General features: G+C 40.8%; 1 protein-coding gene across 1 annotated transcript in view; it reads left to right on the top strand.

The window, feature by feature from the left end:
* Positions 1-13,382, top strand: part of MYH15 (myosin heavy chain 15) — a 123,001-nt gene that overhangs the window by 101,274 nt on the left and 8,345 nt on the right. Inside the window, exons 35-38 of the mRNA XM_039856949.1 lie at positions 420-623; positions 4,313-4,438; positions 6,505-6,672; positions 9,500-9,604. Coding sequence (XP_039712883.1) covers positions 420-623; positions 4,313-4,438; positions 6,505-6,672; positions 9,500-9,604 — 603 coding nt within the window. The remainder of the gene's footprint in view (positions 1-419; positions 624-4,312; positions 4,439-6,504; positions 6,673-9,499; positions 9,605-13,382) is intronic.

The raw sequence follows: 13,382 nt of genomic DNA, 5'->3' as shown, positions 1-13,382 counted from the left end.
TTCTGTCCTCTAACTTTAAGAATACAGTATATAATGCATATAACACAAAATAAGTGTTAATCGACTGTTTATGTTATCAGTAAGGCTTCTACTCAACAGCAGGCTATTAATAGTTAAGTTTTGGGGGAATCAGAAGTTATCTGCAGATTTTTAACTGGGGGGGTCAGTGCCCCTAACTTCCTCATTGTTCAAGGGTCAAATTATAATATGGGGGCGGGGAGCGACTCTGCTTATGGACACGGATCAAGCAACAGATTGTACTGAGCAATAAAAGTGAAGAAAACAAATCAAAGTCTACAAGAGAGCAGGAACATGCTTAAATTTCAATCAGTGGAGGTTTGTTCAGAGCGTATGTGCAAAGGTGCATATCCTATTGAACCAGAGGGATCTGGGGTCCAGGCTCTCGTTTTTTCTTGAAGGATCTTCGGGTGCAGCTGGATGACAGCAGACACCTAAACAGTGAGCTGAAGGAGCAGGTGGCTGTGGCTGAGCGGCACAACTCTCTTCTCAAGTCTGAACTAGAGGAACTGAGGTCCTTGCAAGAGCAGACAGAACGTGGGCGCAGGCTGGCAGAGGAAGAGCTCCTGGAAGCCACAGAAAGAATCAATCTTTTCCATACCCAGGTGGGGCCCATAAACTCCCCAGCTGCATCAGCTGGTCGAAAGCACTGGTTTCCATATATGGTCAGCCTGGAACCATACACAGCTGCCCTGTCAAACCTTGGGTGAGCCATTGGCAGCAGAGCAGTGATTACACTATTCATTTATTCCCAAGTGTATTTGTTCCTTAGGGCTGCTGTTACAAAGAACCACAAACCCGTGGCTTAAAACAACAGACATTTATTTATTTTTTTCACATTTCTGAAGCCTAGAAATCTGAAACCAAGGTGGTGGCAGGGCCATGCTATCTGTGCAGCTCCTAGGTAAATCCTTTCTTGCCTTTTCCTGGCTTTTGGTGGTTTGTCGTCAGTCTTTGGTGTTCTTAGCTTATGGATACTTTACTCCAATCCTCCACCTTCATGTGGCATTCTCCTTGTGTGTCTTAAAAATATCTTTCCTCTTTGAGTATCTGTCTCTGTCCAAAGTTTTTCTTTTTACAAGTACATTAATCATATTGGATTAGCACTCACACTAATGACTTCATTTAACTTGATTACTTCTGTAAAGACCCATTTCCAAATAAGTTCACATTCTGAAGTATTGGGGGTTAGGACTTCAACATATATTTTTGGCGGAGGGACACAATTTGACCCTAACACTAAGCCTTCTGCTAGAAAAATGGACTATCAGGACATTCACGTTGGAGAGAGAGGGATGAACATTCTCAAATGTTATAGAACCACTTGCCTGCTTTTCCTATTCTCTTTAAGCTACATGTTCTCCCAGCATTTTTTTTTTTTTTTTTTTTAAAAAAAAGCACTTGCTTCAGAGCCAGAAGATACCTAACAGTTCTCTGTTGTTGCTGACAGAGATGATGTGCTGTCAGGACTCTGGCTTCTCATGGAAGGTTACATAAGTGACACAAAGTGAGAATTCTTAGAATCTTTGCCATTCTCATAGAACCAGGAGAAACCATAGTGATTAGGACAAATATAGTAAATGGGTCATTCAACAAACATTTTTAGGGTACCCACCAGAACCTGGACTGGTACATGTGGTTTAAATGCAAAACATCTCCATTGTCCTAAAACTGTGAAGACCCAAGTAAACAAACTGTAGTGCACTGCTGTATCATGATAGAGCAAGCACAACCCTACAGAAAGCCTTCTCGGACAATCCTAGACTTAGGTAGGTGTACGATATACTTAATCTGAGTCTTGAAGGCCATGTAAGAAGTCAGTCAGAAAGAAGAGTCAAGGGCAGAGGCACAGGGAGAAGAGGGAATTGGAAATGTTAAGAGAAATCGACATACTCATTGGAGCATGTGGTTGGGGGTAGGAGAGATCAACAGAAATGATGTTAAAAGCTAAGCCACCAGGGATCTTGAATCTGAGACTGATGGAATATGAATTCTATCTTGCAGCTAGCTAATAAAGGTCCACTGAAGAATTTTGAGCAGCTGAAAGCGAAGTTATTAGATTTGCATTTTAGGAAGTTTACTCTCATGATCGTTGTGAAGGATGAATTAAAACAACTAATGGCAGAACTGCCACACTTTTTGACCTTTAGAAATGTTTGTGGGGTCATTTTGGTTGCCACAGTGACTGGAAAGTACCACCGACATTTAATGGGCAAGGTCTAGAGATACTAATACTCCCGCAAGGTGCAGGATAATTCTATATCACAAAGAATTACCTCTCCTAGAATGCCAATTATATACCCACTGAGAAAAAAGGAAGTATAAACCAAAGATGTACCAGCTGGAAGGCATTGCAATTAGTTTGTGCCTACACTTTGACTTTTGTGTACATGTTCACGACACAATCCTATTTGGATACCATGTGGTGTAGAACAAATAGGCTGTAGGTTATGTGTGATTCCCAGCAGGCTAACTCGCATCAACATTTCTTTCTCTCTCAAGAAAGCTGATCTAAATACAATGGGTGGGATTCTTATAAAGTAGAATATTGAATTTTTAAAAAGCAAATCATTCACTATCTGTAGTACTTAATAGCTATTGGCAACAAATCATTTGCCATGCATGTTATAATTGATAATGCATCAGTGAGTCCCAGTATGATGGAAAAAAACAGTGTCCTAGTGAGAGATAAGGAGATGGATTTGGAAGAAAAAAAAAAGGCAGTAGAGACCTGGTCTCTAGGGCTGAGTTTCTGAAACTTTAGGTATACAAGAAAAACTAACACAAAAATGCAAATTCTCAGCTCTCACCCCAGATCACTGAATCAGAGAATCTCTGAAGTGGGACCCAGCAATCAAGCAAGTTCTCAGGTGACACCGCAGTTCCAGAGATTACCATTTAACCAATAGACCTAGGTGATATATTGCTCATAAGAACCTCTCCCCTACCTTAACCATGCAGGACACCTTACAGTTACTAGAACACTATCAGTCTTTTGATAACATAATGAAAGTTTTATGGAACCTTCTTAGGCCTCTCTGAATTCTCAGACTGCTAGCCTAGAACAAACTTATGAGGCCAAACTTAATCTTGGCCAATTACATGTGTTCTTTTTCAAACCTGAGCTGTGACAATCTAGATTAACCTTCCACACAAGACTCCCTAACCCCTTTCATCCCCAAAGGAATCAATTAGAGTCATTCAGCTTATAGAAGTTTTAACTATTATCTTCCTAAAAGATTTGATATGACTCTATATACAAAATATTTATATCTGCAGATTATTTGTATCTGTACCTTCCTTCACAAAGAAGGAGATCCTAAGGAGTTATGTGCAGTGAGCACCCAGAAAATTCTCCAGGAAAATATACTTAACCCTTCCTGCCCCTTACCCCAGGCCATACCCATGGTAATGGAAAGCCTGGGAGTGCACAGATCCCAGCTCTCTGTAAGGACAGAGGATGGCAGCCTTGATGAAGATGCTTTACGCCATCAGGGAATCAGGGTAGAACCTGTGAGCCTGGAATATCTTTCTATTTCTAAGTCTCAGTCCTGCCACCAATAGAGTTCTTAGCTAGAGGAAAATAAAAGGACAATGAGGAGAGATAAAAAATAGAAAGCTCATGTCTTTTATATACGCTCTCTATGCTAAGGTTTCACACCCTCAGAAAAGCTGTGCTTCAAACACAGAACAAATAGCAGCAAAATGAGCTCCAGGAAGGAAAGAATTAGGGCAGCGCCAGCCACAGAACAAAGAATCCTCCAGCGTAGTAGGGTTTCTAAGGGCTAGGGGACAAGGCTCATCTGAACTACTCTTCCTACCTCTTCATTGCAAAGTCTAATAGGAAAGGAGGTAGATAAAGAGGAAGATTTTTTTTTCCCTGGAGCATCATGCTCCCCAAATGTCTACAGTTGACCCTGACTTCTGCTATAGGACATTTGCTTCTACCCCATCAAAGAATGAAAGGCTGAAGAACATACTGCTCAACAGATTGAAAACCAAACACATGTTTGGGGCTTTAGTTTATCTGGATCCATCTCTTCTCTCTGATTCTGGCTGCCATCATTTTGATACGGAATGGTTGAAATCTCTTCCATTCAAGTATGCCTTTGATGGCAAGGGACTTTTCTAAAGTGGGCTCCCAGGTTTCTAAGTGTTGCTAATGTGAGTGTGGCTGACTAGAATAAAACTCACTCCTGGCCCTCTGTCTCCCCGACTGCATGTCCTGAACAGACCAACTTGTGTTTGCATGTCTGGTCTCACCTTGCCTAACAAGACTGCTGCTTTTCCTTAGAATACAAGTCTGCTCAGCCAGAAGAAGAAGTTGGAGGTTGATGTTGCCAGGATGCAAAAGGAAGCTGAGGAGGCAGTGCAAGCATGTCAAAATGCAGAAGAGAAGGCCAAGAAGGCAGCCACTGAGGTGGGTGTGTTGACTGCTTGCTCACTCCTGCCTTCCAGAGCTGACTGGAACAGTAGCCAAGGGGCAGAGCCCAATCTGCAGCCAAAAAGGATTCCATTGATTCTCCATACAGCCAGGAGGAGGTTAGCTCACCCTCTGCTCTCTGTTCCCATTTTGAAAAATTAGGCCAATTAGCTCCTCCCCTTCAGCCTCCTGAGGCAATGAAAAAGAGCAGTTGAATTTCTATAAGCAAAACCTTCTGAAAGCCAGAGATTTTTTTAAGTGAAGACACTTTTCACTTGTGAATCAATATATCTAGTGTCTAGAAACAATTCTTCCTGTATTTCCTTACAAATAGCTATTTTCCTAGAGTATATTAATGGTTTTATGACAATGAATCAGGTTGGTAAAGAACGCTTCAGGACTGTTGTGTGCCTTCTTTATTTGCAAGTTTAAAATTGTTGGCGGTGGTGGTTTTCCTCAATGACACTAAGCTCAGAGTTGGCTGCCAGCCTTAACTATACCTTGTGGGAACTGGAGAAAGGCCACCCCCTGGGCACTCTCTGTGGGTAGATGCAGCACTTCTCTCAAAGGGTATGGCAAGCAGAAGGCGATACTCAGAAAAAGAAAATGTGAAGGGAAGATTGGGGGAGGAAGGTGGAGGAAGAGGTGCGTGTGTCTAGAGGACCCAGCCTTGCGGGTCCCTTGCCGAGGGGAGCTTGGTCTTGATTTCAGCCTCCACTGACCCCATCCCCATCAAGTGATTTTGTGTAGTCCAAATCCACAACCATATGCAGCAGCTCTGACCTTGCCATGTGAATGGGAGCTGATCCTCTTGCTTAAAAGGATATGGGAACTGGGGAGACAAGATATTCAGTTCAATTTTACAGTATTAACTTTGAAATTCAAAAAGGGGAAGAGCTTTTGTCTGTATTTGCCTGAGTTATTTAGCACTTGGGGAGCTAAACAAAATGTTTGCACAAAATCCTAGCTACCAGGTCACTGTAGAATCCAGAAGAATGGGGAAGCATGCCTATCACTCAGCCATTTTGTATCAAGGCAGACACTTCTGCTCTCTGGTGGAAAAGAGGTGTGTGAAAGCTTGAAAATGTTTGGCCAAGGGAAAAATAATGTGCTTAACATTTATGAAAATCCACATAGAAAGGAATAAAAAGAGCTTCAAAGTCTGCTTGACAAATTTATGTAGTAGTCACACATTATGACGGTTCTATCTGCTGAACCTTGCCTTTATAACGTTTTCTTGGCTATGCTAAAAAATGAACTCACTGTCTCTTCCCTGTCCTTGAATTCTCCAATCGTTTAGCTCCGAGTTTCTACCCCACACAGCAGAGCAGAGAGTTGCCTCCATAATTCATTCTTTGCCCTCACCATCTGCAGAGACGTCTCACACTTAAATTATACAGATGGTCAGTAACCTGATAGACAGAGATGCTTTGGCTGGGAGAGCAGTGTTCTTACATTAAATGCACCGAGAGATTCATGAAACAGTTCTTAATAATTGAAGCAAGACACCAAGCCCTTGTATTCATAGCCAAAGCCAAGAGCAAGCTTCACAAGCAAGAATTAACCTACCTTGTGCCAGATTATTGGCACTGACAGCATCTGTTGCTGCCAGATTCCTAGAGCCTAAACTTATTTGCAGTTGTGAATCACAGAATTATAGAAGTGAGATGTGAAAAAAATTTTCATAGGCACTCCTCCACACTTTTCCTGCTGCATTATGTTACAAGACATGTCCTGGTGCCTTATTCAATTAAAAATTGTTGCTTCAGTCGGTCATTTTACTTTCAGTACAAATATCGTGTAATAATGTTCATGTGGTACTTCATCTTTGGTCTATTTCCATTACCCCTCACCCTAATCTCTTCGGTAGCTGCTGCTATCTTGATGGCCTTATCGTTAACAAACCTGAGGGCCACAGATGTTAGGAAGAGCATGGCGGAAAGGGATTACACATACAGAGGCAAAGCATGGCATCTAGTGAGATTAAGAACTAAAGATTGTAGGTAGAAATGTTGAAATCAATTGGCTGTCAGGTGTTTTCATTCTCTTTCCTTCTTTTCTAGGTAGCAAACATGTCAGAAGAACTGAAGAAGGAGCAAGATACCAATGCTCACTTGGAGAAGATGAGAAAGAATATAGAGCAGACAGTTAAAGACTTACAAAAAAGCCTGAATGAAGCTGAGAAGGCCCTGACAGGGAATAGAAAGCAAATCCAGAAACTAGAATCCAGGGTAGGAATTGGCCTGGGTAATCATGCAGTCTCGACAACTCCCAATTCAAGGCCTCATTGTCCTGTGGAAATTACACCAGATATTCCCTACCTCCCTCGTCACTTTTGCTTATAGCACTTTTAGATGGTCAGATCTCAATGGATTCATTCATTCTTGCTTGACTTTGGGCCACTCCTCTTGGACTGGATGAAATCTGCCTTCTCTCTTCCTGCTATGTGAGAAGGCATCTCTTCCCACCTACTAACATCTACTCTGGGCTCTCCACAGCCAGATGAGCCACTGTTTCACACACACCCTCACAGGGTTGCTTCTGTGCCTTTGCTCCTGTGACTTCCTCTGCCCATTTCCTAACAGCCAGAGAAAGAAGGGAAATAACTAAATCAAGGATCAAAAAAGACTTAGTGAAGACATAGTAAGGGCTGACAGAAATGATGTAGTAGCTGCCTTCAGGGAGCTTAAAAACAAATAGAAAGACCTATCTTGAAAATAGGATTTTTTAAATTATTGAATCCATTTCAGTGACTGTGTACAGGTCATGTGACAAATGCTACAGGATGGAAAGAATATTTGACTGGGATTTGATGGCTCAGAAGGGCCTCTGAAAAATAAAGTATTGCCTTTGCTCATTTATGGTATATCCATACAATGGAATACCAATGCATATTTGTGGTACCACATCCATATAGTCACGCTGATTAAAAAGGGATGAGGGAGAGCTCTATATTATGTTTTAGAGATCATGCCTAGCAGTATAATGATAAAAGGTGCAGGCAATACGGAGAGTATATAATCTTTTGTGCAAGAAAGGAGGGGAAAAATATGAAGATGTGTACACATTTGCTTCTATTTTCAAAAAGAAATTGTGCCAGGATAATACAAAGACTAATAAAAAGCTAGTCATAGAAGGGGAAAACGGAGATGAGAGACCTCCTGAATGCACCTTGTTTAGTTATTTTGATTGCAAAATTATATAAAATATTTATAGGCTTCATAAGTAAAAACACAAGTTTAAATCAAGAAAATAAAGCAATTCTTAAAATTTTAACACAAATGGAAGCAAATGAAAGTAACTATATATCAAGTTGGGGTCATAAAACACACACAAAGAACAATTATTCCCAGTGACTTTTAATCATAGTATTTTGTCTGTGTACCTCGCGAAATATTTCGAAGGACAAAACAAGACAGCAAATAAAGCAAACTGCATTTGTAGTTTCAAAATAACAATATGTTATCGCTACTAGCAAAAACATTAATGTAATTATCCAACGACATATATAAAAACCAAGAATTTTAGGATAAGAGAAAAAGCATATAGGCATAAAATCAAATAAGTTAAAATATGCTTTTCCCCCAAATTACATGAATAATACTAGTATTTCCAATTGAAATTTAAGATGACAAGATTTAATTTTATTGCCGATTACCGTTTGTCCACTAGAAAGGCCGAGAACCAATGATAACTCAGTAGCAATGGGCCCCTAAGGATCGGTTGATGCTAAGGAATGATGGTCAATTTTTAAAACAAAATCATAATACCGTTATCTATTAGAATTACATAAAGAAATACTTACAGGTGAAATTATATGATGTCTAGGATTTGCTTTAATGAAGTAGTTTTTCCTTGAGGTGTTTTAATCACTTAAGAAACACGCCAAACTTAACGAGTATTTAATGTAAAGGGGGGCTTCTGTTAGTCTCACGTCCCAGCTGATAGAACGATGTGTCATGTTCCTATATGACAGGATCCAGAGATTTTTTTAAATGGGCTTCATTCACAAGAAACCTGCACACCTGCTTGGCTCTCCCACCCCCATTCTACCTCTCTGAGGAAGAACAAGGACAGTATGGCTGAAGCAGAGGGAGGGAGGTGAGGGGAGTTAGAGACTGGGTCAGATTCCAGGCACATTCATGCCTCAGGGCTTTGGGCTTTGTAGTGTTAAAAGGGTAGTCAGGAAGGCCTCTTAGAGAACAGGGCTCCATGCTTCAAAAACATGGCAGGGAGAAAGTCCTAGACACATGGGGGAAGAGAAGGAGCTGGCAACACTCTTCCTCCATTAGCTCCCTTCCTCCTTTCCTGGTTTATTTTACTCCAGACCATCTACTACCATCAAACTTTTTCTATATTTTACTTTGTTTTGTTTGTGTTTCTCCCAGTAAAATTACACTTATAAAGGGGAGAGATTTTTGTTTGTTCACTTCTGTGTCCCTAGCCCTGGGGTCTGGTGTGTAGTAGGCATCAAAATGTTTGTTGACTGAATTTTATGTTAACCTTGTTTGTATAATTGTATAAGGCCACAGGCAGATTGTTAGTCTGTACTATAGCTCTCTCACAAAGCAGGGCTGTAGGGTCATGTGTGACATGTGTGACATAGACTCAGTGTCTGAATTTTAGAGAATCACAGATAAATGTGGAGAAAGAAGCTTAAAATTAGGAAATAATTGACTGAATCCTCAAAGTGCACTAAATATAGCTTATTCTCTATATATACAGATATTCGTGTGTGTGTGTGTGTGTGTGTGTGTGTGTGTGTGTGTGTGTTTTCATCTAAGAGGGGGAGCTTATCACCTCTGCATGGATTAGCCTTTCACATCCTTCATAGTCTAAACAGTCCTTTTATGAAATCACATAGTTCAACCAACTCACTTTTGGCGAGACAGTTTTCCAAGAGAGGTTGCTCTGTTTAACCACTGCCAGAAAGAGAGTGGACACATCTTCCCTTGATGATTTTGCTCTCTTTCAAATGATCATGCCAACTGGCATATACAAAGCCAGCCTGGCTTGCTTCCTGCCAGCCTGTGGTCTGAGATCATGGTTTGTTTTCAGGTTCATGAACTGGAAGGTGAACTGGAGGGCGAAACTCGTCGCAGTGCAGAGGCACAGAGGGGAGCTCGCCGACTTGAGCGATGCATCAAAGAGCTGACCTATCAGGTACTCCAGGAAAGCATTCACTGTTTGGCTGGGCTCCATCCTGGAAAAATGGGCTCCTTCAAGCTGGAAATTGCCTTCTAGGTCTCTTGCATCCTCTTTCTTTGCTCCCCCTCAGCGGTAGACATTGGCTCATCCTTTCAGGGTCCCCGTGCTATTAGCGGTTTGGGTTGGTCCCTTTTCAGAGCTTTCAGGAAGCCAAATATGAGCAGCAGCAGGTTGCAATTAGAAATAAAAAGCTATTTATAGTGTCTTTATTTTTTCACACATAATGTCTGCAGCACTTTCAAAAATATTCCTTCCTGTGAGAGGCTGAGTGAGAACAATGTGTAAATGAAGTGACAGGCAGTGGTTAGGGTGGCTCCTCAGCCAGCAGGTTACACAGGACACTGACTAAATTGTAGCAGAGGACATTTGCACACTTATTTTCTGGTTGCACAAACACTCCAAGACATCGAAGACCCTATTTGGTCCTGATATCAGGTGGAAACAGCAAATTGCTAACGAGAGGCCTGCAAAGCTTTCTGACTTTTCTTGTTGACTAACATTGGTCTCAAGCAACTAATTAAAAAGACGTGGGCAGACTTCTCAGCAGTAATTAATGCATTTCTAAAGTAATAATATAATCCCTCATTTCTTTTTTCATTTTCTACCCTTTCTTCCCTTTCCTTCAAATGGATAGACCGGAGATTCCATGATAGCAGAGGCACTGTGTTATTTACCACTCTGGGGCCTAGTATTCTCCTGGCACAGAGTCAGCACACTTACTTCAGTTGCTGAAAACAGATGCCCAAGGTCACTTTCCAGCCCTCTCCCACTGTACAACGTAGCTCATTCCAGTGAAGAGGCAAACTCGTTCTAGGATCCCGCTTTTACAGCAACTTTGGCAGTACGACAGCACTAACTGCTGGTCCTGATGCTGGTTCCTGAGGCTGCCCGGTTGTTCAAGACATCAAAGTCTTCCGCCCTTGCAGCAGGAAGGATAGTGTTGACAAGAAAGCAGAGCACTTCAGAAGCATCATCTTGGGATAATTAAGATGAAACGAGCTACTTGCACAGCTCTTCTTTACTGGTACCTGATTTTTCTCTAAGATCAGTTAGTCTGACGCTTCGTTAGACCACGCTAGGTATATCAAAGGCCCTGAGGAGTGAGCCTGTGGTATGTGTGGCTCAGGAAGTTCACACCTGGGGAACATGAAAGATGTGCTATCTACTCTTCTTTTGAGGGGGTTTGGAGAAGCCAGCGAGTGAAATGCTGCTTGTTAATAAGGTCTGGGGTTTTTCTCTTTTTTAATTTTCTTGTTTCATTCCATAAATAACTTCATTATAGGACACCAAAGGTATTCTTTTCAGTTTTCATCATCCCAAGGACTGTATTCTTGTTCTATTGTGCTAGATATTTGTTTCTCCGTAGCAATAATCTTAGTGTTCCCCAGGTGCTAGTATGGAGGTGTATTTCTTAATTTCTTCCATGTGTCTACACAATGTTTAGACTGTTTTTATTCAATTATGCAATGATTTTCTGCCATCAAATCAGATAACACCTATTGAACACTTATTTTATGCAAATATCAGTCTAGACCCTGTAAATCTAAAGAGATATTAGAGAGCCCTCCACATTCCTTAATATCGATACCAGGTTTAGAAATATTCAAGGTAGATGCTGAGTCAATTGAGTCTGTTCTTCTTTAATATCAAACTAGCCATCAGGACTAGGAGACACAGTATTTTCCAATAGCACATCCTAGATGCCAATTGAAAATGTCATTTTGAAAGAGACATAATTACGGTTTTCCTTTCCTAGGAAAAATATTCTGGGAAGATGCTACTACACTGGAAAGAGAATCAAGCATGACCCCATCTGTACTAGTTCTATGGCCAGTCCCCACTGAGCATTTATCTTCCCCTGCGTGTCCGTCTAGCATTAGAAACTCATCCTATTTTCTCTCTGGTGCCTAGAAAAATGTACTGTAAAGCAGGACATAAGATAAGAAACTTATAATTGTTATAGAAGATAAAGACAGTTTTTCTCCATCCACCTGCACCATTTTACCTTCGACTGCTTCCTATATTCAGGGATCTGTGTGTAGATGTTATTTAATCCTTACAAATCTAATTACAGATACAGCGTCTTCATTTTTAAAGATAAGGAAACAAAATTTGGTCTTGCGGGGTTCTCCAGGAAACAGATGCCAGGATGGAGTTAGAAGTACAAAAGATTCATTGGTGGTAACACCTGGGAAAGAAAAAGGGGAGAGCAAACAGGATCAGGGAGAGAAAGTCTTCAGACCACAATGCGAGTCTGACACCTGTGAAAGGAAAGGATGAAGGAAGGATGATTGGCTGGAAGGAGCCTCATTGCAGTACATCTCAGAGGGAGTCTCCAGCACAAAGTGGCTATACAAAAGTCCCACGTTGGGTGGAAAGAACCTAGTTACTTCGCTGGGCCTGGTTATTCATAGGGGCTGCGTGGGGAATTTGATCTTGGTGTAAATGCTATGGCAGATCCCAAAGGCACTGTAATTGGAGGTTTCCAGAAAACTGTACTCCACATAGCCGAAAGGCAAGTTTCTTGAAGAGAAATTCAAGCAGCACACAACTATGGTTATCACGGTTACTTAATGGCTGGGAGCTGAGACGCGAAGCCAGATCTGAGGAAGGATTTGCCTTTCCAAGTGGGAGGGACATTATTAACATCAGTAGCTATTTCCAGATATTTGCAGTTTTCTTCTGTGTGGCCTCCTTTACCACGCAGTAAATTTACTTGCCTCAGTAAATTTTTTTTTTTAATTTAGGATTTTATCTTTTTAATTTTTAATTTTTATATTATTTTGATTTTATGAATTTTATAATAATTTCAGGTATACAGTACAATGGTTAGACATTTATATAGTTTACGAAGTGATCCCCTTGATTACTCTATCACCCATCTGGCTCTACACATAGTTATTACAATACTATAGACCACATTGCCTATTCTGTATTCTACAACCTGGAGACTATTTTGTAACTACTTCAGCTCTTCACCTTTTTCACCCAGCCTGCCAACACCCTCCCCTCTGGCAGTCACCAGTTTGTTCTCTGTGTCTATGAGTCTGTTTCTGTTTAGTTTGTTCCTTTGTTTCGTACATTCTGCATGTAATTAAAATCATATGGTATTTCTCTTTCTTTGACTTATTTCACTCAGCATAATACTCTCTAGGTCCATCCATGTCATTGCAAATGGTAAGATTTCATTGTATATATATATATACAATTACTTCCTTATCCATTTATCTATTGATGGGCACCTGGGTTGCTTCCATATTTTGGCTATTGTGAATAGCACTGCAGTGAACATAGGGGTGCACAGATCTTTATGAATGAGTGTTTGGGTTTTCTTTGGATAAATACCCATAAGTGCAATGCCGGGTCAAAAGGTAGTTCTATTTTTAATTTTTTTGAGGCCCCTCCAAACTGTTCTCCATGTGGCTGTACCAATTTGCAATCCTATCAACAGTGCACAGGGGTTCCATTTTCTCCACATCCTCGTCAACATTTGTCGTTTTTTGATTTATTGATGATAGCCCTTCTGACAGGTGTGAAGTGATATTTCATTGTGGTTTTAATTTGCATTTCTTTGCTGATCTGTGATGTTGAGCATCTTTTCATATGTCTATTGACCATCTGTATTTCCTCTTTGGAGAAATATCTATATAGGTCTTCTGCCCATTTTTAAATTGGATTGTTTGTCTCTGGTTAATCATTTGTATGAGTTCTTTATAAATTTTGGATATTAACT

Source organism: Pteropus medius, unplaced genomic scaffold, assembly GCF_902729225.1.
Source record: "Pteropus medius unplaced genomic scaffold, Ma_sr-lr_union100, whole genome shotgun sequence".
NCBI classification, from domain to species: domain Eukaryota; kingdom Metazoa; phylum Chordata; class Mammalia; order Chiroptera; family Pteropodidae; genus Pteropus; species Pteropus medius.
Note: the sequence above shows the minus strand (reverse complement) of the source record. Positions and strands in the feature narration are given on the sequence as shown.